This window comes from Chlamydotis macqueenii, chromosome 5 (assembly GCF_036417535.1).
Source record: "Chlamydotis macqueenii isolate bChlMac1 chromosome 5, bChlMac1.mat, whole genome shotgun sequence".
Taxonomy (NCBI): domain Eukaryota; kingdom Metazoa; phylum Chordata; class Aves; order Otidiformes; family Otididae; genus Chlamydotis; species Chlamydotis macqueenii.
The window spans coordinates 54,717,031-54,740,773 of NC_141560.1; the positions used below are offsets into that span (position 1 = coordinate 54,717,031).

The 23,743-nt window shown below is 40.9% G+C and overlaps 1 protein-coding gene across 1 annotated transcript in view; it reads left to right on the forward strand.

Annotated features, from left to right (window-relative positions):
* Positions 1-23,743, forward strand: part of SERGEF (secretion regulating guanine nucleotide exchange factor) — a 159,185-nt gene that overhangs the window by 4,011 nt on the left and 131,431 nt on the right. The window contains exons 5-8 of the mRNA XM_086748614.1: positions 354-414; positions 1,205-1,318; positions 1,634-1,696; positions 5,164-5,322. Coding sequence (XP_086604740.1) covers positions 354-414; positions 1,205-1,318; positions 1,634-1,696; positions 5,164-5,322 — 397 coding nt within the window. The remainder of the gene's footprint in view (positions 1-353; positions 415-1,204; positions 1,319-1,633; positions 1,697-5,163; positions 5,323-23,743) is intronic.

Below are 23,743 nucleotides of genomic sequence, written 5' to 3' on the forward strand. Positions count from 1 at the left end.
GCAGCAGTTCTGTTTTTTTAAGTATGTGTTCATTTTTTGAATATATTTATAACTGTCAGAGTTTCTTCCCCCCAGATGAGCACTGTAGTATTATTTCTTGGCTGTAAAATGGATAAAAATAAGCTGAGTCACCTCTAAGTTGTGTGGAAGTCTATGGTGATATTTGTAGGCACTGCTGAGTGTAAGTGGGGAGCCTGGAATAGCTCCAAATCAAGTGTTTTAAAATGTTTTAACTAGTAGGTACTGAGACTTCTGTAACATCGGAAAAGCTTTCCTGTTGTTGGCATATTTTGCTTTTAGAGGCACTAAATGAAAAAAAGCAAGTAAAATATATTTTTCTTTTACTTGAGCAGTCTCTCAAAGAGAAGGTGGTGGATGTTGCTGCAGGACTGAGACATGCCCTTGCTGCTACAGGTAAATATGTTGTCATTGTATCATTTCAGGAACAAATGAAATTGAGTTTTAATGGCTTGGAGGGGAGAGAAGGGAAAGATGATGAGATTTATTTTAGCTTCTATTTATTTATTTTTTTGACAACTGAAGAACAGCAAACTACACATATTCTTTTATTTTGGTTTAACTTTACATGAGCTTCAGTATGGGTTCCAGGTAGTGGACTCTAGCTGAAGGTGCAAAGGTGATGCTTGGAAGAAGAGTGGGATCTATGGTGCCTGTATGAATACCGGGAATTAAGCTTTCCTGAGCTCTGCGCTTAGAGGACATCTTGATTTAGGGCTAGGTCAAGTCTCTGAAAGGTCCTAAGGAGAAGACAAGTGACTTTGCTCCCTCAGTGTGCTGGGCTGCACAAACAAATTAGCATGAAGAGAAGGAAATAGTGAGTAGCATGAAGAGAAAGTGCAATGAAGTTGTAGTAACAAACAGTGTTCATTCCTGAGGTGCTACAACTATGGACTGTCTTTTACTGAGCCCTTAATAATGTTCCGATACAGGCCTCAGAGAGCTGAGACAGGTTTCTTAGTTTTCTTACTTGTATAAATGAGACTACAACTGTTTGTTGCTTGATGACTTCTCTAGGGTTATTAGTATGTTTATGAAGTATGTTTTTGGCATAAAGGTCTTTTAAAGTGTAATTCGAGTCAGTGAAAACGAAGTGAATGTACCTTTAAAACTCATTAATGAGTTAAGTGATTTTGTTGGTGGGCGATGTGTTGTAATCTCTTCTATCTGTCTTTACTCTGGAAAGAGAGCGGTTTGGTGTTTCAGTGGGGAACTGGCATGGCGTCTCAGGCGAAGCGTGCAAACCAAGGAAAAACTCTCCCCCTGTTCTTGACAGCAAAGGAGCCCTGTAAAGTAACAGGTAATCCAGGAATCCGATTGCTTTGTAAAGGTGGATAGAACAGAAATATAATTTGGAGAGACACATTGCACCCTTTTATTATAAAGCCGCTTGGTATTCTAAACATGCAGTGGGGTATCTGAAGGATAGAATGGATGTACAAGGTCATAATCTACGGGGGAAAATGATAGCGAGTCTTGCGATGTCTATGGCCCCAAAGCAGAGGCTTTTGTTGTAAAATTTATCATCATCCTATTACACTTGATACAGCTGTTTTATATCTATGCATGAAATGATATCTGCTGTACAAATTTTATGACACTAACTTTTCTCTAGGCCTGGAAGATGTAAAGGTGAAGAGGGTTGCTGCAAGCTCCTGTCATTCCGTGTCACTCACAGGTAGGCCTTTGGTATAGAAGTGAAAGTCCTTGTCTTGGCCTTTAAAGGATTTTGTGCTTTGGAAATGTTTGCCAGTTTTGGTTAGATGGGTAAAATTTGATCTGGCCATGTTAGTGCTGGTTACTTGCTTTGTAGTAGTTTTGGATTCTGATAACTTGCGGTTTTTTTAAGAGCTGGATTAATGTTTTGAATTCTCTGAATTCTGTGTGTATTTTCTTGGGGCCTTTATGAGTAAGTAAGGCTCTGGGCTCTTTAATGGTTAGAAACCCTGAAAGGATTTGTGAAAGCACTTGACTGGGGAAGCCTTTGGATCTGCAGCATGATGCTGCATTGAGTGACTCTGGATGGGTGAGTGCTGGAACCAGTGCAACCCTTTGTCCATGGAGAAAGAGTTCTGTTAGATGGTTGACCCAAGAAAGACTGCGGTGGCTGTCCCACTTCTGCTGCGTGAGCTAATGGCTCTGCATGGGGCTGTGCTGTGCGGAGGCGTGAGATGGTCTGGAGCTATCGTAGGTGGCTTTAATGTAACAGCGTGCAGATCTGTGTGAGGTAACGTAAGAGCACAAGGCTTATTTAAAGGAGTAGGAAGTTGCTTTAATTGCTTAGGCACTTAGATAATGTCTGCCATTTGTTCTTTCATCTTTAGGTAATGCTCCCATGCTGGAGTAGTAAGTATCCAGTAAGTCTAATAATTTTTTTTTAATTTTCTTTTTCCTTTTTTGACAGACTGGGAGAAGGGGGAACATAATAGCTTTTCATGCTCTAATCTTACAGTTTCAAAGTATGGAAAATATATTGAACCTTATGAGACAAGTCTTTGCCAAACTTTATAGGAACAAATTCTTAGCAAATATGCAGCCATCTGGTACCTCTGTCATCATTAAATGAGGCACGAGAATATTTGCTTGTGCAGATCTACAGGGATTCAATTGTATGGGGAAATGTTACAAGATGTAAATTATATTGAATTCTGAGATACAAAGTGTGTGTGATTAGTGAAGAAGAGCTATAAGGACAAATAAAATCTATTTTAGCTAATTAGCACTCTGTATTTAGCAAGTGAACAGATCATGCTTTCATGCTTTTGCTGTTTATTTAAGAGAGCAGTCTATTTGGCAGCAGAGGGACCAAGATTATCAAAGTAAGTGCCAAAGATTTTAATAATATGATGCTATTGCTGCCCTTCATCCTGCAAGATACTTGTTATTACTTAGAATACTTCTTATTTTAAAGACACTTGATATAGTAAAGATACTACTGGAGGGTGTAGTAGTTAAATGGGGATTTTTTTTTCTAGGAATCTCTCACGCTGTAGTGCAATTTTCTTTGGCTGTATTTCATGAGCCACCTGCTGGTAGGTTACCAGACACCTGCAGTCAAGCAGGTTTTTGACACAGGCAGGGTTGTTGCAAACATGAATGGTGGTGCTTTTAAAAAAAGGATCATAGTCAACCTGTGTCCAAATGGGCCTGAAACCTCCAGGGATGGGAATATGGTGCTAAGTCTTAGTTTTTGTTAAAACCTAGTCAAGAAAACCCTTCTCTCTTGTTTTTCACTGGCAGTACTATAGTGGACTGCTCCTGGCTCATTCTTTCTGTTACTGTTGCCAAACTGAGATTATTAAATATATTGTAGCCTAAGTATTTTTTTTTCCTTTGAAAGATTTACTTCTGTCATGCTGCTTGTAAAGTGGTGGCCTGAGACTTACAGAAGCCTTGAATGTTGTGGATGTGTGCTCTGAACAATTCTGTGTTGCAAATTGTATGGCTTCAAGTCTTTGTGAGCCCATGATCACGTACTTTGAGGTACATGTGCAAGATTTATTTCTTATGCTTGCAGCTTGTGCAGGGTGGTAAAGGAATTCAGGAGGACACAGCTCATGTTCTGTTAAGTGTTTCTTGCGGATTATATTTTTTTAACATGGAGGCCCAGAACCTGGGATGAATTATTTCATACTGAAAAGGTTGATCTAATGTTATGTAGTATCTGCAGAAGGACTCATATGAACAGTCATCTTGTTACTGTCAATGGGTTGTTAGACTGTGTGCCAGTCCAGCTCACACCAGTGAAACGTATGAAGCAATGTATATGTTTCTGTAAATATAATTATCCCTGTGGGTGGAATCCTGGAGTGTGTACATGCACAAATGTTTATTCTAGGAAAGGGATGGAGGAAGACAAGTACTTACAGAAGTCTCTCACTAGTTTCCTAGCATTGTTTTGAGGCATGACAATATTACAATTTTGCCTTGTGATCGGTGATACCTGCTTTAGTTTTAGCATACCTGTGTCACATTCCTTTAGGAAGTGACTGAGTAAAGTTGAGGCAAAGAGCATTAGACTGTCCCTGCTTTGGGGGATTTACTATATTTGCTCAAGCTGAAGAAGGCAGGAGAGTTATGAGCAGAGCTAGGAGTCTGTAGATCTTGTAGAGAGGCTGGGAGGCTGTAATGCAGAGCAGGAGCAGCCAGCCAGGCTTTGAAGAGTCACAGATACCAGAGGGAAGTTAGTAACTTTCTGAGTTGAAGCAAATAACTTTACAGGACTGACGCAAAGCTTTGAGGTGGAGGTAAAAGCTGGCCTGCAAGAACAGAGTAGGCTGAGAGGGACTGCTCAGTGAGTGTCCCCAGGAGGCTTTGATTTTTATTTTATTTTATTTTTTTTTTTTCTCAGAGAAGTTGACTGCTGTGGTTAGTTTTCTAATAAAACTTGGCCTTTGATATAAACATCTTTTGTTCTTCTTTGAGAGGCTCACAGTAGAAATGAGGTCTAGGCAGTTTTACCCAAAAGCTCTCGTTAGTGTAGCCATTGGAAAACAGGCTGCGTTGTGAAGGCCCTTGCAAACATTTCTGATATCCTAGTTACAGCATGCACTGTAGGGGTGGGAAAAAGCATACAGTGAATCATAGAATCTTAAGGTTGGAAGAAACCTCCAAGATCATCAAGTCCAACTGTCAACCTAACACCACCATGCCTACTAAACCATGTCCTGGAGTGCCACATCTACATGTTCTTTGAACACCTCTGGGAATGGTGACTCTGCCACTTCCTTCAGCAGCCTGTTCCAGTGCCTGACCACTCTTTCAGTAAAGAAGTGTTTCCTAATATCCAATCTAAACCTCCCCTGATGCAACTTGAGGCCATTTCCTCTCGTCCTATCACAAGTTATTTGGGAGAAGAGACCAAAACCCTCCTCCCTACAGTCTCCTTTCAGGCAGTTGTAGAGAGCAATGAGGTCTCCCCTCAGCCTCCTCTTCTCCAGACTAAACAACCCCAGTTCCCTCAGCTGCTCCACATAAGACTTGTGCTCCAGACCCCTTACCAGCTTCATTGCCTTAATTTGTGAGAACACAAATTGAATGAAACATTGTTCTTTCCTCAGTATCACTGAATTGAGACAGAGCCTGTATCTGATGATGTTCTATTTATATCACTTTCAACAAAGTTTCCTTCTCTCTCTATTGTAGATGAAGGACATCTGTACGTCTGGGGTAGCAACAAACATGGGCAACTAGTGAGCAAAGAGATCTTCCTTGTTGAGCCCAAGAAGATTGAGACTCATTTTTTTTCAGATGACAAGATTGGAGCAGTTTGGAGTGGCTGGACCCACTTGGTGGCACAAACAGGTAAGATATCAAAAAAGCAGCAACATATGGCACCAAAACAGTAAATTGTCTTTATTGCAAGCAAACAGTGTTCTTTCTTACTGATACTTCTTGGATGCAGAGTTTTATACTTTCACCTGAGCAGTGGCTGTCTCTTGAAAATGTGAAGGACAGACATCTTTTGGGTTCTGTCCCTGAAGTATTATTGCACTTATAGATCAGAGGGTCTAGCGTCTTCATAAGTGCAGTAGCACCTGGATGTACACACTAGAGGGACGCAGTCTCTGCATCATCAGGTTACTGGTATACCAGAATATATGCGAGCTTCTAAAGGTCATTCTGCTGGGTGAGTTATGACATCTTTTTGGAGAGAAAAGAATTAGATGGAAAAATTAATTCAGAAAATAGAGAGATGGCTGCAGCTTCCAAGATAAGTGACTATATTTGTCAGGAAAATACGGACAAAACTCTCATTTGGGGCACAGCAATTAGGGCAGGGGGAAGATAATCCTGAGGAAGTGTCTGTCTGTCAAAGGCATAGGGGAGTAGATATGTACCATTCCCAGCTTACCTCAGTGTTAGCTGAGGATCTCAAGAACAGGCAGAGCAGAGAACCCTCTGCTTCTGGATCCCATTTGATAAGACATGGTCTCATTGCAGTAAGTGCAGTAAATTACATGGCTTTGCAAAACTGTACTAACCTTTCTGTACTTCAGGAGTGAGCCTAGCTTTTTGTGCTGCTGCTCTTCAGTAAAGAATTTAAGGACAAATAAAATCATGTATTCAGAAGAAAGTCAATAAACTAAAACAAGCCTACTTGTGTGTGTGTGTGTTTGTGGTCAAACCCAGAAAATATTTAGAAAAGATCAGCAGAAAGAGGCATCATTGGACTTGAAGACCCTGAAGATGAAATGAAAGAATATTTTGTGTTGAAGCTGTACCTTCCTGGGAACCTTTTCAGTAAGGACAGTGTGAAAGCTTGCCACATGCAGAGGGCTGTAGGGTTAGATTCTTCCTAGGAAGAAATAAGAGGAAGATTATGTAGTAATGACATTCCTACATTAAAGGATGGTTGATCTGAGGAAGGTCACTTGAATGCATTTGTATTGTGAAATGCAAAGGCAGGAGAGAAAAGTAGATGAGATGGAAAGGTAAGACAGAAGCTATTTTGTGGTGTTCACATGCGAAGAGTCTGTGCTGTTTGCTTCTCCTGTTGCACACTGTGTGGTGTGAGAGTTAAGACTAACACAAGGGTGAGAGTCTTCCATAGAACAAACAGAAGAGCTGGAGCTGTATTAGCAGGGGTAGCGTACGTGCATTTCTGCTTTTGCCTTGTATAAACTGCCAGGTGAGGAAATGAAGAGCAGATGTCACACTGGAGATTGAAGAGCCTATTGCTCTGTCAGGATAAGACCTGTTTGTTAGGAAGGCTACAGAAGGGGCCACAGATATGTCATCGATATTTACTGGGTTCTGTAATTATGGGTACTGGTTCAAGTATGGCCTTCAGTATGGATAGTTTTATTTAAAGTGAGTTCTTAAATGCCAAAGGTCAGCATGTGCTTAACTATTCTATTAAGTTGGTGCTGTAAATCCTGAAACAGTCATGCAGTAATGTCCCTCACTCTGTGAGAAAAATGTCTGCTTTAATTACCATATACTGTGAACTTTTGGTGTTAGAATTTGGAGAGATGTGATGCATGACTGGAAAAACAAATCAATTTAGCTTTCTGTTTCATAGCATTCATTGTTTGACATCAAAGTAGATGAGAGAAATGTCATGTAAAAAACCTGCATTACTCTAGCTGGTCTCTCAGCTATTTAAAATAAATGATTGAACTCTGATTTTTAGAAGATGCTATATTGAAAATTTCAGAGCTGTTATCAATGCTGTGTGCTGCTGGGAAAATTTTCAGGTGAAGTAAATTAATTTATACAATCATAGAATAGTTTGGGTTGGAAGGGACCTTTAAAGGTCATCTAGTCCAACTGCCCTGCAAGGAGCAGGGACATCTCCAACCAGATCAGGTTGCTCAGAGGCCCTGTCCTACCTGGCCTTGAACTTTTCCAGGGATGGGGCACCTACCATCTCTCTGGGCAACCTGTTGAGGGTTGCGCCACCCTCGATGTAAACATTTTTTTTCCTGATGCCAGGTCTGAATCTGCCTCCTTCAATTTTAAAACTATTACCCTTTGTCCTATCACAACAGGCCCTACGGAAGATTTTCTCCCTGTCTTTCCTGTAGACCCCATTTAGGTCCTGGAAGACTGCTGTAAGGTCTCCCCAAAGCCTTCTCTTCTCCAGGCTGAACAGCCCCAACTCTCTCAGCCTGTCCTCACAGGAGAGGTGCTCCAGCCCTCTGATCATTTTCAGGGTCCTCCTCTGGACCCTCTCCAACTGGACCATGTCCTTCTTATGTTGGGGGCTCCAGAACTGGATGCAGTACTCCAGGTGGGGTCTCATGAGAGCAGAGTAAAGGAGCGTAATCACCTCCCTCGACCTGCTGGCCATGCTTCTTTTGATTCAGCCCAGTGTGCGGTTGGCTTTCTGGGCTGCAAGCGCACATTGCTGGCTCATGTTGAGCTTCTTGTCCACCAGTACCTCCAAGTCCTTCTTAGAGCTGCTCTCAATCCATTCTCCTCCCAGCCTGTATTTGTGCCTGGGATTGCCACAACCCAGGTGCAGGACCTTGCACTTGGCCTGGTTGAACTTCAACATTTGCATGGGTCCACTTCTCCAGCCTGTCAGTGTCTCCTGGATGGCATCCCTTCCCTCCAGCATGTTGACCACACCACACAGCTTGGTGTCATTGACAAACTTGCTGAGGCTGCACTCTGTTCTACTGTCCATGTCACCGACAGGGCCAGTCCCAATACCAATTCCTGAGGAAAGCCACTTGTCACCAGTCTCCACTTGGACATTGAGCCATTGACCACCACTCTTTGAGTGCAGCTATTGAGCCTTATTCACTGAGTGGTCTGCCTGTCAAATCCGCATCTCTGCTGTGTGGAGACAAGGATGTTGTGCGGGACAGTGTCAAATGCTTTGCACAAGTCCAAGTAGATGACACCTTTCTTGTTGTCCACTGGTGCTGTAACCCCGTCATAGAAGGCCATCAAATCGGTCAGGCATGATCTGCCCTTAGTGAAGCTGTGTTGGCTGTCACCAATCACCTCCTTATTTTCCATGTGCCTTAGCATGGTTTCCAGGAGAATCTGCTCCATCACCTTGCCAGGTACAGAGGTGAGACTGACCGGCCTGTAGTTCCCCGGGTCTTCCTTGTTTCCCTTTTTAAAAAGAGGGGTTATGTTACCCCTTTTCCAGTCAGTGGGAACCTCACCAGACTGCCATGGCTTCTCAAATATGATGGACAGCGTCTTGGCAACTTCATCCGCTGGTTCCCTCAGCACTTGTGGATGCATCTCATCAGGTCCAATGGACTTGTCATCTTCAGGTTCCTTAGATGTTCCTGAACCTGCTTTTCTGCTACAGTGGGCGGTTCTTCATTCTCCCAGTTGCTGCTTTTCCCTTCTGCAACTTGGGCAATGTGGCTAGAACCCTCGCTGGTGAAGACTGAGGTAAATATGTTGTTGAGTGCCTCAGCCTTCTCCATATCCCAGGTAACCAAGTCTCCTATTCCCTTCCAGAGAGGGCCCACATTCTCCCTGGTCTTCCTTTTATCCCCAGTGTATCTAAAGAAGGTTTTCTTGTTGCCCTTAACATCCCTGGTTCAGATTTAATTCTGTCAAGGCTTTGGCTTTCTGTATTTGATCCCTGGCTGCTCGGACAACCTCTCTGTAATCTCCCCATCCTACCTGTCCTTGCTTCCAACCTCTGTAGGCTTCCTTTTTGTTTTCAATTGGTCCAGGAGCTCCTTGTTCATCCATGCAGGCCTCCTGGTGTTTTTGCCTGAGTTCTTCTTCATTGGGATGCATTGCTCCTGAGCTTGGAGAAGGTGCTTCTTGAATATTAACCAACTTTGTTGGGCCTCTCTTCCCTCCAGGTCTTTATGGCATGGTACTTTACCCATCAGATCCTTGAAGAGACCGAAGTCTGCTCTCCTGTAGTCCAGGGCAGAGAGCTTGCTGCACTCCCTCCTCACTGTCCTAAGGATCTTGAACTCCACCATCTCATGGTCACTGCAGCCAAGGCTGCTCATTTGCTCCACATTCTCCACCAGTCCCTCCTTGTTGCTGAGAACAAGGTCCAGCATCTCCTTGTTGGCTCCTCTGTCACTTGCAGGAGGAAGTTATCATCCACACATTCCAGGAACCTCCTGGATTGCTTATGCCCTGCTGTGTTTTCTCTCCAACAGACATTGGGGGTGGCTGAGGATCAGGACTTGTGAGGCTGTTCTTATCTGTCTATAGAGGGCCTCACCCACTCAGTCTTTCTGGTCAGGTGGTCTGTAGCAAACCCGCACTAAAATGTCACCTGTCCCTGCTCTCCCTCTAATCCTGACCCCTAAACTCTCGGTCAGCTCCTCCTCCATCCCCAGGCAGAGCTCTGTGCACTCCAATTGATTGTTGTCATAAAGGGCGACACCCTCGCCTTGTCTCCCCTGCCTGTCCTTCCTAAAAAGCCTGTATCCCTTCATCCAAACGCACCAGTCATAGGAGCCATCCCACCATGTCTCTGTGATGCCAACAAGATCATAGCCCTGCAGGTGTGTGCACATCTCTAACTCTTCCTGCTTGTTCTTCATGCTGCGTGCATTGGCATAGAGGCACGTAAGCTGTGCCCTCAATGAAGCTGACTTGCCGGCTAGAGCGGCTGGAATTCCCTTGCGCTGCACTTCAGGTGCTCTCCTACTTACCTGTGATCCTTCCCAGGTTCTGGGCACCTGTTGGTGGCACTGACGCCATACTGACAGTGGTGGGATGAGCTGTGCTTCCCGTCCCCCGGCAACATTAGTTTAAAGCCCTCTTAACCAGTCTGGCAAGCCTTTGGCTGAAGATGCTCTTCCCCTTCTCTGTCAGGTCTACTCCATCAGCCCCCAGTAGACCAGGCTTCTCAAAGTGAGTCCCGTGGCCTAAGTAGTTATCTCAAAAAGTGTACTTCTTGAATAAAGTGCTTGCTGTCATTCTTACTGGAATAGAAATTGTAGGAAAAAGACATTAGTTAGGATAACCTGATATTTTAAAAAAAAGGTCTTCTCAACGCAGTTTGCCTTGCTTCACTATTTCTTAAAAATGTATACTCACTAAGTAAAACTTCCCCAAAGTTATAGTAACTTCAATGTTTCACTTAGTTGATGTTTATCCATAAGCATTGCAGAAATGAAGTGAGTATTTTAGTAGGTAATTTTAAGAAGAAAAAAAAAAAGTGTATCAAGTGACTAGCAGGGATATTTTTTTTCATGAATGTCTGAAAGGAATTTAAATAAAAGTAGACTGACTTTTAACGTCTGCATGAGAGAACTGTCCGAACGATGCAGTGGTGTAAGTTATTGCTGAAACTGAATTGTATGTATTTAGAATTTTAAATCTCTTTGAAAGTCAGTGGACCTGAACATGAATAATCCAGAATAAGATTTTTGAATGGTCTTTGGCAACCTCTAGGTACCAATCAAAATCTCATGGGATTTTCAAGGGTTGCTCAACTACTAGACATAATGTGAGCTAAGGACTTAACTGTTTCTGAAAAAATCACTCACTGACTGTGACTGAAGTACCATGCAGCTAAGTAACTGAAAAATGCAGCTGCCTTGAAATCTTTTCCCTGTGTGCAGGTCTTCCTCCATTATTTTTACCTCCTTCTAGCAAAGGAGGAAATGCTGCTTCAGTTTTCTGGTGCTGGAGTCACATAAACCAGTGAGTGGTCTACAAACTTTATGGGTTGTGCACTCCATCAGTAAAATCTTTTTTTTGAGCACACACCTACAATAAATGTATATTTATTTATTTATAACTCATAGACGTGTACTACTGTAATATGTTATGCAAACTATAAAACACACACAATAGAAATATTAAAAAGGATGAGATCAAGATGTAATAAGCACCACCTAAAATATTTTATTAATGGAATCAAACCAATAATTTATTAATGCATTTAAATGTTAATTAATTTATTATTTTCTTCATGCCCTCCAGTCGATTGTCTTGCACACCCCCTAGGCTGCATGCACTCTACTTTGGAGGCCATGGATATAAACAATTCCTGCTCACTTCACTATGGATAGTTCCACAATTAGTGGAAAGGAAGCAAAATAGAGTGATTTTTTTGACACTGGAGAATGGAAGGAAGGGATATTGTAGTATGATTCTGCCATTTCAAAGTGACGTTTTGATCTTTATCTGCCAGATGAGCTGTGCTTGACTGCAGGACTAAAGGAACACTGAAAGGTAAATGAGTCAGTGATGTTGTTAAAAGCAGGAATAGTGGGCAGTTTCACAGATGCAGTGGTTTGACACTTTTAAAGTGAGTCCAAGCAAGTTACCAACTTTGTTGTCAGAAGAAAAGGAACACAGCATAAATATTTTCTTCTTCTTCTTGAAGCTTTCCCTGTTATGTAAACTTGCCTGTTTTAAGACTCACCTTGATTTTCCTTCATGCTATTGGCAAAATTTTGTGTTGTAAACTAAAGCAAAACATACAATTTCTTAAAAAAATTCTTCCCCACTCTGTCCTTACAAGTGATTTTAATTGCACCTGAAATAACTTTAATACTGACATCTCTTTCATATGTTATATTCTACCTCATTCAGCATCTGTTCCGAAAGTCCTATTTCCTGTCATTTCTCTTCAGAGTTTGGTCAACTCTTCATTTGCTGCTCTTTCTATCATAAAGCAGTTCAGATTCAAGAAATTAACTCCTGATAAATTAATTGCTTGACTTAAAGACGTTAAGGAATGTTTTCATAGGATGTTGTGATTTTCATCCTTGCCCTTAACTGATCCTCATAACTCCAATTCTTTATTCTTTTTATTCATAGAGGTGTCTTCTGGACTATTTCCATTGTCCACAATCTTACCGTAAAATAACTGACAAAATCCTTCAAGACAGACAGCTGCTTTTTTAAAATTTATTTTATTGTATTTTTTTTTTTGGCCTTGATTACTGATTCCTACCGAGGAGAGACAAAAAAATTAGGCTTTGGGGCACCACTAGTATTCCTTTAAAATAAATTATATTATTCTGCTACTACTGGTATTATTCTGCATCCTAGTCGATGATGGTTGGTCCAAAAAGATTAAGGTTGAGAGATCCTGGCTGCTTTTTGCTCAGTTCTCTGATGATAAGATATGAACTTGTTAGTGTCTTTGGTGTAGTTATTTTCTGCATGAATGCTTGTATCAAGTGACTTTCAGGCATGCTTTTCAATTATGACAAGGCATTACTGTTGTTGCTTTATGTGAAGGACAGACCAGATGCATTCTTCTGACCTCAGACTCCGAGTGCAGGTATTATTCTTTTCAGGCAACCACTCTGTAAAATGGCTTGCTTCCTTTCCAGCTCTCTGCCTAATGGCACAAGGAGCACCGCTGCAGTATAGGTGATATTATTTTTGAATAATAATGAGCAGCTATCTCACATCGCTCTGCTTAACAATGTCAACTTTAATTTGCGGTCCTTCTCAAGTTGATACAAACCCTTTGAGGGTAACTGCTGAAAGAAAGGTTATTGCTTAGGTCACTCAAAAGAGAGTTAAGTTGTGGCTTAAAATGCTGAAGATGTAAATTAGGCTACTTTGGGAAACTATAGAACCAATCTGACTTGAAGGGAAACCTAAATATAGCAAGAGAAGCCTGTTAAATTCTTAGAGGTGAATCATCAACTTCAATTCAAAACAAGTTATTTTCTTTTTAACTGGGATGCCTAATAAATAAGCTTTCTTAACCTGGCCTGGTTTATTACCTAAGTAGTCTCCTGAATACATTCACTAATCTATTTTTCATGTACTGTCACATGAAATTAGGCCTTGATTGAGCTCAGATAAAGAATTCCAAGCTCTTTCACCCAGAAGGAGTAACCTTAAAAATGCAGTTAAAATGGTATTTCTGCTGCCTATGCAAAACTGCCTTCAGCTAAAAAGTCTTGGAAGAACAAATTTCTGTGACATAGTCTGAATAATATTCTGAGTCCTCATTCCAAATGTGCATCTGAATTTGTGCATCTTTGAACATCCCTTGATGTCATGTAATTTAGGCCACAGAAAACTGCTCTGAAGTGGTCTGTCATGTTAGTGACCTACATGGCAAAGTAGAACCCATCTCCTGTTTTTTCTGAAGCAAATGAAAATGTGTCCCTCCAAACACTGAGAGGAGACCCAGGGAGTATTTCTAACTAGCTGGCCTGACAAGGATACTTCCTTCTTAATTTCATTTCTAGGTGCTTTCTCTGATGCAGTCACTAGGTAAAGCGATCGGGCTTTGCTGGGAAATGATGCAGCAAGTGTGATGTAACTGCAGGGAGATGCAGTGCAAGGACGTTGCTCTCTGGCACCCGGGCAGTGCCGTTCCAGCCCACTAGAGGTCCTTTCCAGTTTTCTTTTCCATCGAGACTTGGCAGCTTTCCTCATACTAGAAAGCATACTTTCTTTGCCTTGAATTTTTCAGCAGATCGGTAGGATAGCAAATAATGATTTTTATTTTTTTTTTTTTAAATGCTTGTCTGTGATACCAATAAGGCATCTGCTTTGTGGGGACTCTCCTTTCCTCTTTTTAGCCGCTATAGCTGGCAGTCAGGCAATTTGAAACTGGAGCTCCTGCCATTCTTTTTAATGTGAGGTAGCTGTATTTCATTTGGTAGGGTGACAGTTTTTGGGAAAGCAGGTAAAATACTATAAATTAGCTAAATAAAAACCTGTGAACTGATAGGAACCTCTGAACCCCTTTGAAGCAGAACCTGCAAAATGAGTGTTTAAGAAGGAAAAGCCTTTGTCCATCTGCCTTGGGCCAAGCAAACTCTAACTAAAATCTGGTAAAAGCACTTGCTTTTCTATAATTTTCATTCTATGGTTTTGCCGTGCATGGTTCTTGCCTCCTTACAATTCTGTAGCTTGATGTTATGAAGCAATGGGAGCTTATGCTTTAGAGCCTTCCTGTTATGTTCCTTGCTGTCATAATGAACACTGTCATTGTTGTGCAAGAGAGAGAAACAAAGAATGTCAGTTGAAGATGCATAGATTTTGAAGCAGAAGGGGCTGCCAGGAGTGAGATCATGAGTTATTTCAAACTATGCTGTTGAATTCCACCTGTATGTTCCAGTATTAAGCTCAGTAGTTTTTGCTTGACAGAAATATAGCATCTAGAAGACATTCACCTGACATTAGGTTTTTTTTGGTTGGTTGGTTGTTTTTTTGTTTTTTTTGTTTTTTTTTTTAAAGATGCTGGGTTGTGAGTCCAGTGACTGAATGAGATTGCCACTGAAACCACTGTTGTCACTTGGTTTGCACTTACACTGGGAGAGGTGGGCCAGTATTCTTTTGATTTGGGTCCAGGCAGATCTGGCAGCTTTGCTAGGATGCTTTGACAAAGTGGAAGGTTCACCTCTGTTAATAGTTTGTTCTGATGCTGAGACTCCAGCTTAAGACAAAAAAGAAAAATGGTAAAGTGAACAAGAGAGACAAAGTGAAGGCTGAGCTGAGATCATGAATGGAATCTAACAGGAAAATGTTGCCAGTGTTAAGCTCTTTTGGCAGTTTATGTATTTGTTCTAGGGGTTTCTAGGAGCACTTACAGGACTCAGGTGGGAAGGTCTATTGAGTGCCAAAATTGCTCAAGTTAGAATAAGCAGAATAAAACTTCGGCCCCTGAAAACTGTGAAGCTTGAGAGAGTATAAGATGATGATTAAATATGGTTTTAGTGCATATATTGTGTGTATTTTCAGTTATCATCACTTTCTGAGTTTACACTGGTGATTCGGTTGGTTTACAACATATACATCTCACAGCATGATCCATAATGGAACTTTTGATTACATATTAAAAAAAAAGACTTTAGATGCATCTGGTTTTGGCTGGCAAATTTTAAAACTTCGGGGCCTATCTTGAAGCTCTTCCATGTGTTTATAAAGGGTAGAGCATGGAAAGGGGAGAGAAAGAAATGCATAAGCTTGGGGACCAAAACTCAGAAATTAAAGCTTTGCAGAATTAATATGGGATCTGTGGGTAATTAACAGTGTGTAATAATGGTATGAAAGATTCTAGGTGCATGTGGAAATGGCCTTATTTTCTGTATGGTCTTCAAAGCTGGCACCGTGTTCCATCATAAATCCATCTCTCACTGCTGTTTCAACTTTTGTGATAATTATTTTTAAGCAAAGTTTGTACAAACTGCTGAAGTTGGAGTTGATGGGAACTGCGTAGTATGTTACCTGGGCAGTCTGTTCCTGTTTGGCAGCTTGCTGGGGGACAGGGAATGTCCTAGCTCTTCCAGGTTTTGGGGTGAAATTTGTGGCAAGTTTGCATTCAGTGGATGCTCTGAAAATTGAAAAGTGTTTGTGAGAGCGCATATGTAAAATAAAATTGAGCATTCACATGAATTGTATGGATACATGTAAGATTTACAGCTGTGGAGTCAGTGTTTAAGTCAGTTCAAGATGTTTAATGTACCTTAAGATTAAGTGTGTTGAGTTCACATTCTGAATTGGATTAATTTTATAGTTTTCCATGGAGACACGTGTATAAACTATAAAGTGTTCTAGAAATTTATGAGAATTTACTATTTACTTTCTGTGAAGATATAAATGCAGAGAGTTGGATTTTGTTAAGTAATTTATAGGGAAGGACTCTCTTCTTCCAGGAGAAAGTTACTTTCCAGTCATGAATCATCCCATTAATGCAAAAACTTTGAGAAAGATACAGTAAAGCTAATGAACTGGTGCACAAAAATTTTGGTTTTTTCTCAAGCACTACAGTTTGGGCAGCCCTGTAATAACTTTCTCTTCCTGTTTGAAGAGACAGTGTCCTCACTAGAAGGAGCTCCTCTTTGGATTGATCTTGTAATTTTGCAACCTTGGAAGGCAGATGTCCAGATTCGTCACGTGGTCTTAAACTGTTTTGGTAGTCCAGAATTCTACTCCCACAAGGCCGGTTACTGTTGTTGCAATTTGGTCATCAAATCTACTTTGCCTACAGGAACAATTGTTCTGAATCTTTGCTGGTGGGGGGAAAGCCTTCATTTTTTCCACCTGGAGTTAAGGAAATTCCATGACATCAGTCTTTTATAGGTGCTCAGGAAAAATGGCCAAAAATGAGAAGCATTAGTGACTTATGGAAGCTCTGTTTTTCCTCTTCCCGGCATCACTTTTCCTACTTCATGTTCAAGCACTGCTCAGTCTGTATCTCTGTAGCACCAGCTTTGAGAGTTTTATGAGGCCCAGTGTATACAGATTCAGCCAGTCCTCAGGAAGGAACCTTCAGTGGAAGAAAGACTCTTGCAAAGATTAACTTCAGAAATGTGCAGCTCTGGAGTTGGGGTAAAACACACTCCTTTCCCCAATATTTATCAAAGTTTAACGTTCTTGCCTTCACCAAGGTACAGTAAGATCCTTTGTCTCCTCTGCAATCTTGTGGTATTGGGCTGCCTAGATTAAACATCTTCGAAGGACCTTGTAGAATATGCTGTGCTTTACCTTGACGGTTGAAACTGGGGTTGAGCAGCTATCCAGGCCTGAAAAAATGTTAGTACTATCTTTGTACTGTAGAGGCTGAAGTTTGGTGTGTTTTCATGTCAGTAGATCTCCTTGCTTCACTTGTTTTGAACATTCTTTTGTTTGTGGGATCAGGGAGTTGGTCAGTCTGCTAGATAGAATTAACTGAAGTAGAATATACTGGAGAGGAAAAACCAAGGAAACCCAGAAAACCTGAGCTAGTGACTGGAAAAGCCCTATTCCTCAGCAACTTATGAAAGTTATCATGTTGTTATCTGTTCCCAGGGTTTTGATGGAAATTCTTTCCTCAAGCAGCAAGGAACTTTAATTTACAGTTTATTCATTGAAGACTTTGCACATGAGACTTAACAGCCAAATCCTATGACAACCTGTCTTTGGGGAATATGGGGGAGGGGGATGGGATCTTGCCAGGGCCACTATGTAAGATTGTCCTTTTAACTGCCTAATTGACAGTGAATCTCAGGGAAGATTTTCGGCCAGAAGATAGATAACAGTAAATGGTGGATCTTCTGTGTGTGCTCTCTGATGGCACAGCAGATTTTGTCTTCAGTGGCTATGGCTCACCAGCACAACGGGAGCCTTCTGTTACATCCTGCTCTGTGTGTCAGCTCCTCTTGTTTAGTCCTGTCTTACAACACAAACATGTTTATTATGTATATATAGTTCTTCCTTTAACAAGAAGGGAATAAACAAAACCTGCGGGCTGGCTCTGGCTTATATAATCTCTTGTTTTTTCTTGCTTTCCAGTATCAGCTTTTGTTACCAAATTAATGAGTTTTTAGTTCACTGAACATTAAAGCATCCTGGATTTTATTTTCAAAATTGCGCGGATTTGAGTTCTAGACAGCTGTAAATAGCTAGAAGGGATTGGCATTTTCTTTGGCTTCATGAATTGACATCATTTCTTGGCTTTATTTTTAAAGTTACAAAGTTAGAAAGTATATGTGTGTGTTTGTATATGACTTTGTGATTCTACACTCCTATTTCTGCTGCTGCCTGCTGGGAGTTACTTCTACATTGCTCTGGTAAAAGTCTTGAAGAAATTCCTTCTATGATTTGGTTGCTGAGGAGGAGACTAGGTTCAATGCGAACTGAAGGTACATTCTGAAAGATTAGTATCAAGTGTTCAGAGTTGTTCATATGCAAAGTTTTTTCACAAGACCTTGCTAACAACCTCTTTTGAGTAATTCATGTTTTTCCTTTGGTCACTGTCCCTCTTTTGCCCCTCCTTGTTCTTAGTAACTGTGAGCTGGTGCCATAAATAGTTGTGCATGCCATGCCATGTTACATCTTTTGTATGTGGAGAGAGAGATGTCGGGAAGATGCTAAGCTGTCACTAATTTTGACTGGAGCTATTCATTATAATATAGAAATATCAATTGATTGGCACTAAGGGCAAGGAAACTTATCACAACATTTATTTGAAATTCCCCTTGTAAGCTATTCTGTGAGTATATTGGCAAACGGAGATTCAGATGGTCTATGGAGAGTAGGATTAAAATGGATTTTTGTTAAATTTAGCTCATGATAAATGCTGAGTGTTTTTAGCAAGGATTGTAAAACAGGAGAAAAACAGCTATGACCAATTTTGCAGATCTTTTCCACTCATCTTGTGTGTGGCAGCCTCTCCCGCAGAAGAAGGGGAAGATAGAGTGCATAAGGCTAGTCTATCCATATTTTCATGGCCATGACCTGCTTAGTCCTGTCCAGAGGTATTTTAGTAAGCACTCCATGATTTGAGGAGTTTGGAGAATGAGTTATCATTCATCATTATGCTTGGGATTTTCATAGAATCATAGAATGGTTAGGGTTGGAAGGGACCTTTAAAGGTCATCTAGTCCAACCCCCCTGCAAGGAGCAGGGACATCTCCAACCAGATCAGATTGCTCAGAGCCCCGTCCAACCTGGCCTTGAACGTTTCCAGGGATGGGGCATCCACCACCTCTCTGGGCAACCTGTTCCAGTGTTTCACCACCCTCATTGCCAAAAATTTTTTCTGTCTATCAAGTCTGAATCTACCTCCTACTTTAAAACCATTACCCCTTCTCCTATTGCAACAGGCCCTGCTAAAGAGTTTCTCCCTGTCTTTCCTGTAAGCTGCCTTTATTTACTGAAAGGCCACTATAAGGCTCCCAGGAGCCTTCTCTTCTCCAGGCTGAACAGCCTCAACTCTCTCAGCCTGTCCTCATAGGAGAGGTGCTCCAGCCCTCTGATCACTTTTGGGGCCCTCCTCTGGACTCGCTCCAACATGTCTACATCCTTCTTATGTTGGGGGCTCCAGAATTGGATGCAGTGCTCCAGGAGGGGTCTCATGAGAGCAGAGTAGAGGGGGAGAATCACGTCCCTTGACCTACTGGCCACGCTCCTCTTGATGCAGCCCAGTATGCGATTGGCTTTCTGGGCTGCAAATGTGCATTGTCAGCTCATGCTGAGCTTCTCATCCACCAGCAGTCCCAAGTCCTTCTCCTCAGGGCCGCTTTCAATCCATTCTCTGCCTGGCCTGTGTTTGTGCCTGGGATTGCCCTGACCCATGTGTAGGACCTTGTGCTTGACCTTGTTGAACTTCATGACATTTGCACAGGCCCACTTCTCCAGCCATGGTCCCTCTGGATGGCATCTCATCTCTCTAGTGTGTCATCTGCACCACACAACTTGGTGTCATCGGCAAACTTGCTGAGGGTGCACTCTATCCCACTGTCCGTGTTGCCAACAAAGATGTTCAACAGAGCCAGTCCCAATACTGACCCCTGAGGAATGCCACTCATCACGAGTCTCCACTTGGACATCAAGCTGTTGACCACAACTCTGAGTGTGGCCATCCAGCCAATTCCTCATTTATTGAGTGGTCCAACCATCAAACCCATGTGTCTCCAGTATAGAGAGAAGGATGTCATGCGGGACAGTGTCAAATGCTTTGATGTAGACCACATGTGTGGGAAGAGGGCCTATGTTATATTAAATTTCTCTCCTTTTTTTGGTGCCATATCCTCTTTTTTTTTGCTGTTGGATATAGTGATTGTTGTGGACTTAAGTAATACGAGTTCTGTCCTAACTTGAAGGAACTTTGTTCTTTAAAAAGCTTTCAGAAAACTGAACCTTTAAAATGCGGATGTGGTATAGATTTTGTTCAGGTTATTAGTGTGTGACAGAAGGGTTTCATTACTCTTTTTTTTTTTTTTTTTTTTTTTCCCCGTTTTCCTTTTTGTTTGTTTTCTTTGGTTTCTGCGGTAGGATTGCTGCAGTTTATGGCTAGCCATATATTTAGCAAATGTAATAAACAAGGTCAGATACATTAGCAAGTATGTGGAAGATGATAGGGAAGAAAGTTCTGATAGGACCTCACTGACAACACATGGATGGTACTGAGCAGTGAAGAATACCAAGGACAGGCTGAGAACTGTAGATTAAGTTGAATTTATGAAAGAATGCAAAAGCTAAAAGGGGAACCAACCCCTCATCCCTGGCAATTTGAAGACAGGCTTGGCTGATCACATGAAGGTAATTACTTGTGTGGCTGTGGTTTTCTGTACTCCCTACCATTCCTAACAGAATACAAAAAAATCTATTCCTGGTTATGATGTGTGGGCCGTGTCTGGGTTCTGTTTCTGCTGAAACGCTTTCACCTGGACTCTTGGCAGTGGTAGCTTCCTTTTGTGCTATGAAATAATACCTTCTTCTGGTGCTTGTATACAGGAAATGTGGTGTTCCTTCTGTTTTCAGTATCTTATACCACTAGAGTCAATTTGCAAGAAGAGTTGCAGTTTTGGAGGCTGGAAAGGGCAGCTTGTTGGCTATGAGCTATTTCTTGGGGTTTTTACTTCCTCTTATTCCCATTTCCAACTGGGAATTTGAAGGGGGGGAGGCAAAAAATGACAATTTCATTTGGATTGTTGAATGTTATCACATCACATAGTTGCATGTAGTGGAATGATGATGGGATTGATGGAAATTTTGGTAACTCAAAGCCCTTAGTACTCTAAAGAATCGATGTGAAAAAGACAAAGGTGAGAATTTGCACTTCAGAAGTTTTGCAGTTACGCAAAGTGGATATAAGATGGTCTCAGACAAACAGTTTGAATACTTAGTAAGGTGAAAGTGCTTTGCACTTACTTTACATAGAATAAAAAGCTGGAAGCTGAAACCAATCATTACATCATAGTTGAACTAATCTGTATAGCAACTGATTGCCAAACACAATGTATATTTACTCTGCTGTCTTAGTTGGTCTTTGGACATACGTACAGGAGCAATGGCTATCACACTTTCAAATAACTTCATTTACAGCTAAGCATTTACTAAACTAAGCATTACTAAGCCCAGCTTTTGAAAGAAGCTGTCTATGTGTACATGATCTGTGCATGTACATGCATTGATCTAGAGATCTCATTTAACCTTAGTAGCATTTTAAGACTGTTACATACTTGTTTTCATAACCTTTAAATGACATTTCCTGTTTAGTAATTAATTATTCAGACTTAATGCTCACTAATGACTCTTACTATTTGAACACAGATAATGTGCTTTTTAAGAGCTTAGTGTCAGTTGAGTGCTTCTGAAAAACAGTGCCTTTTGAGACTTTTTTTTTCTTAAGAAACAAAAAAAAACAAATAGGAAAAAAACCCCCACAAAACATATCTGGCTTGTTCTTTTCATGGTTACCTTGAGGTACTTTTAAAATAATGACTTTGAGGTAAGATACTGTGGGATACAGGAGATACGTCAACAGCTGGATCACTTGCATTTTCCATATTAGGCAGATTCACAAATGTTTGCAAGATTGGAGCTATAGGTAAGGCTTTTAATAAAATGATGTCAAAAACATGGATATATTTTAATTTGTAATCTCTGAATAAGATTTTCTGTAGCACTGTACTGTGTTAAGTCTAATGAAATAAGACCTGGACCTTGCCTCAAAGGAGATAAATGCCTGAGCAGTCCATTTACAGACAAAGAGAAAGGAAATAAGGAAATAAGACACAAGACAATACTTGTGAACAAATAAAAGCGTATGCTTTATGCTATAATAGTTCAAGTGTGTTGCTTTTTCACAACGGTGTCCAGAAAGAATTGAATAAGTGCTTAGAAAGAAGTATCTATTCAGTTTTCTGGGGAATGTTAGAGGATGAGATGCTGAACTGCAGAAGAAAGGAAATTCCAGGTTAGGGAGGCCTACATGGAAGAAAGCATATAACAGTGCAGAAGGGCACGGGGATATAAATATAGAATGTCAGTGAAGGTGTATGACTCATACTGCTGTAGTAGCATAGTGCAGAATTTATTTGCAGAAGCACAGAACAAAACCCTATGGTATACTATGATGCATTTACAGATAGTTTTCCTTAGCTGGTTAATGTTTTGTGCATCCTGCTCTTTTAGAGGCATCACTAAATTGTGCTTTGATTTTCTTTTTTTTTTTCTTCTTTTTGTTAGGACTTTGTTTTTAGATGAAGAGTTAAGTCCTCTATTGAACCTTGAATGCAGCAGTTCTATTTGCTGGGTAGAGATGATTTAGATTTGTTTTTAATCATGTAACTAAATTTAGCCAGCAATCTGCATTTTAAGACATTGCTATTAAAAGTCTAAAAGTGAGATATGTATCGTAGTTTGAATTTAAAATGAGCCAGAGGCACAGCTGGTGAGGCAGTCATGACTCTGTAATCATAAGTGGAGAGAAATGAGAAGGGAATTTTCTCATCTTCTGGGATGAATGTGAAGTGTGGTAGGTGCTTTAACATCTCCCTCTGCCTTCACCCCTCTTCACCAGCTTTGTTTCATGATTGCATGGACTTCATGATCTCCCCCCTGCATTTTCTTTTTTGAGACAAGATATCTGTTTGATATCAGCAGTATGAACACGACTTTACAAAAATGTAACTTCTTACATTTTAATTTTTCTTTCAGTTTATTCAGAGCTTTGTATGGTACTTCATGTTTCCAGTTTCTTCTCTAAAAGCAAAACAGCCTTTGTCCCGTCTAACACTCAAACCCAGAGGCAGGACTTGCAAGGTATCTGGAGAGGCGTGGAATTTGCCATACTCAAAAGTTATTTTTGTCCAATCTTTCAAAGCAGTGAAGCATGCTATTAAGTATGTGAATAATCCCATTAACTGAACATTGCCAATCTTGAGACATAACTTGGTGTAGCTATGGAAGCAGAAAAGAAAAAGCATACCTGTTTTTAATGAATGAAAGTCAAAGCTGTTTAGATGTTTAGTGGTGTCGACAGTCCTGATAAAGATGTATCTGTTGGTAAAGTGCATGATAAACTTAACTTGCAGTTTCACATGACATGCTATCTCTAGCCTATCATACAGAATATTAAATTGACTTAATACAGCACTGCCTTTAGCAATATTTGCTGTTGCCAAGCTCCCATTTCCCAAGGCTATTTTTCAGCTGGATCGATGCCTTGGCTTGGTTTACCTTCCCTGTCACAATTTAAGCACAATGAAGTCTGATGGCCTAGGAGTGAGAACAACTGTTTGGGTCCAAAATTTTTCAAGCTGTCTTGGTGTAAACTGTTGCCTAAGGAGTTCTCAGTCTGTGCTTTGAATGTTTTAATCTGAGCTAAAAGGCTGTCACAGTCCTGGTGTCTTCTCTTGGAGGGTCTCCCACAACTTTACCTGTCTAGCTGAATATTTTCCATTACATCACATTATCATATGAGTCATTGGATGTTTAATGTTTTGATATCTCCAGGAGGCTCTGAAAGGAGACGGGATGATGTTCCCTTATGCTGTATCTGTTTGCAGTAATGCTGTGCAACAGAGTTCCTCTTAGTTGGATGAATTTTCTTTCCTGATGCAGTTGTCTTCTAGGT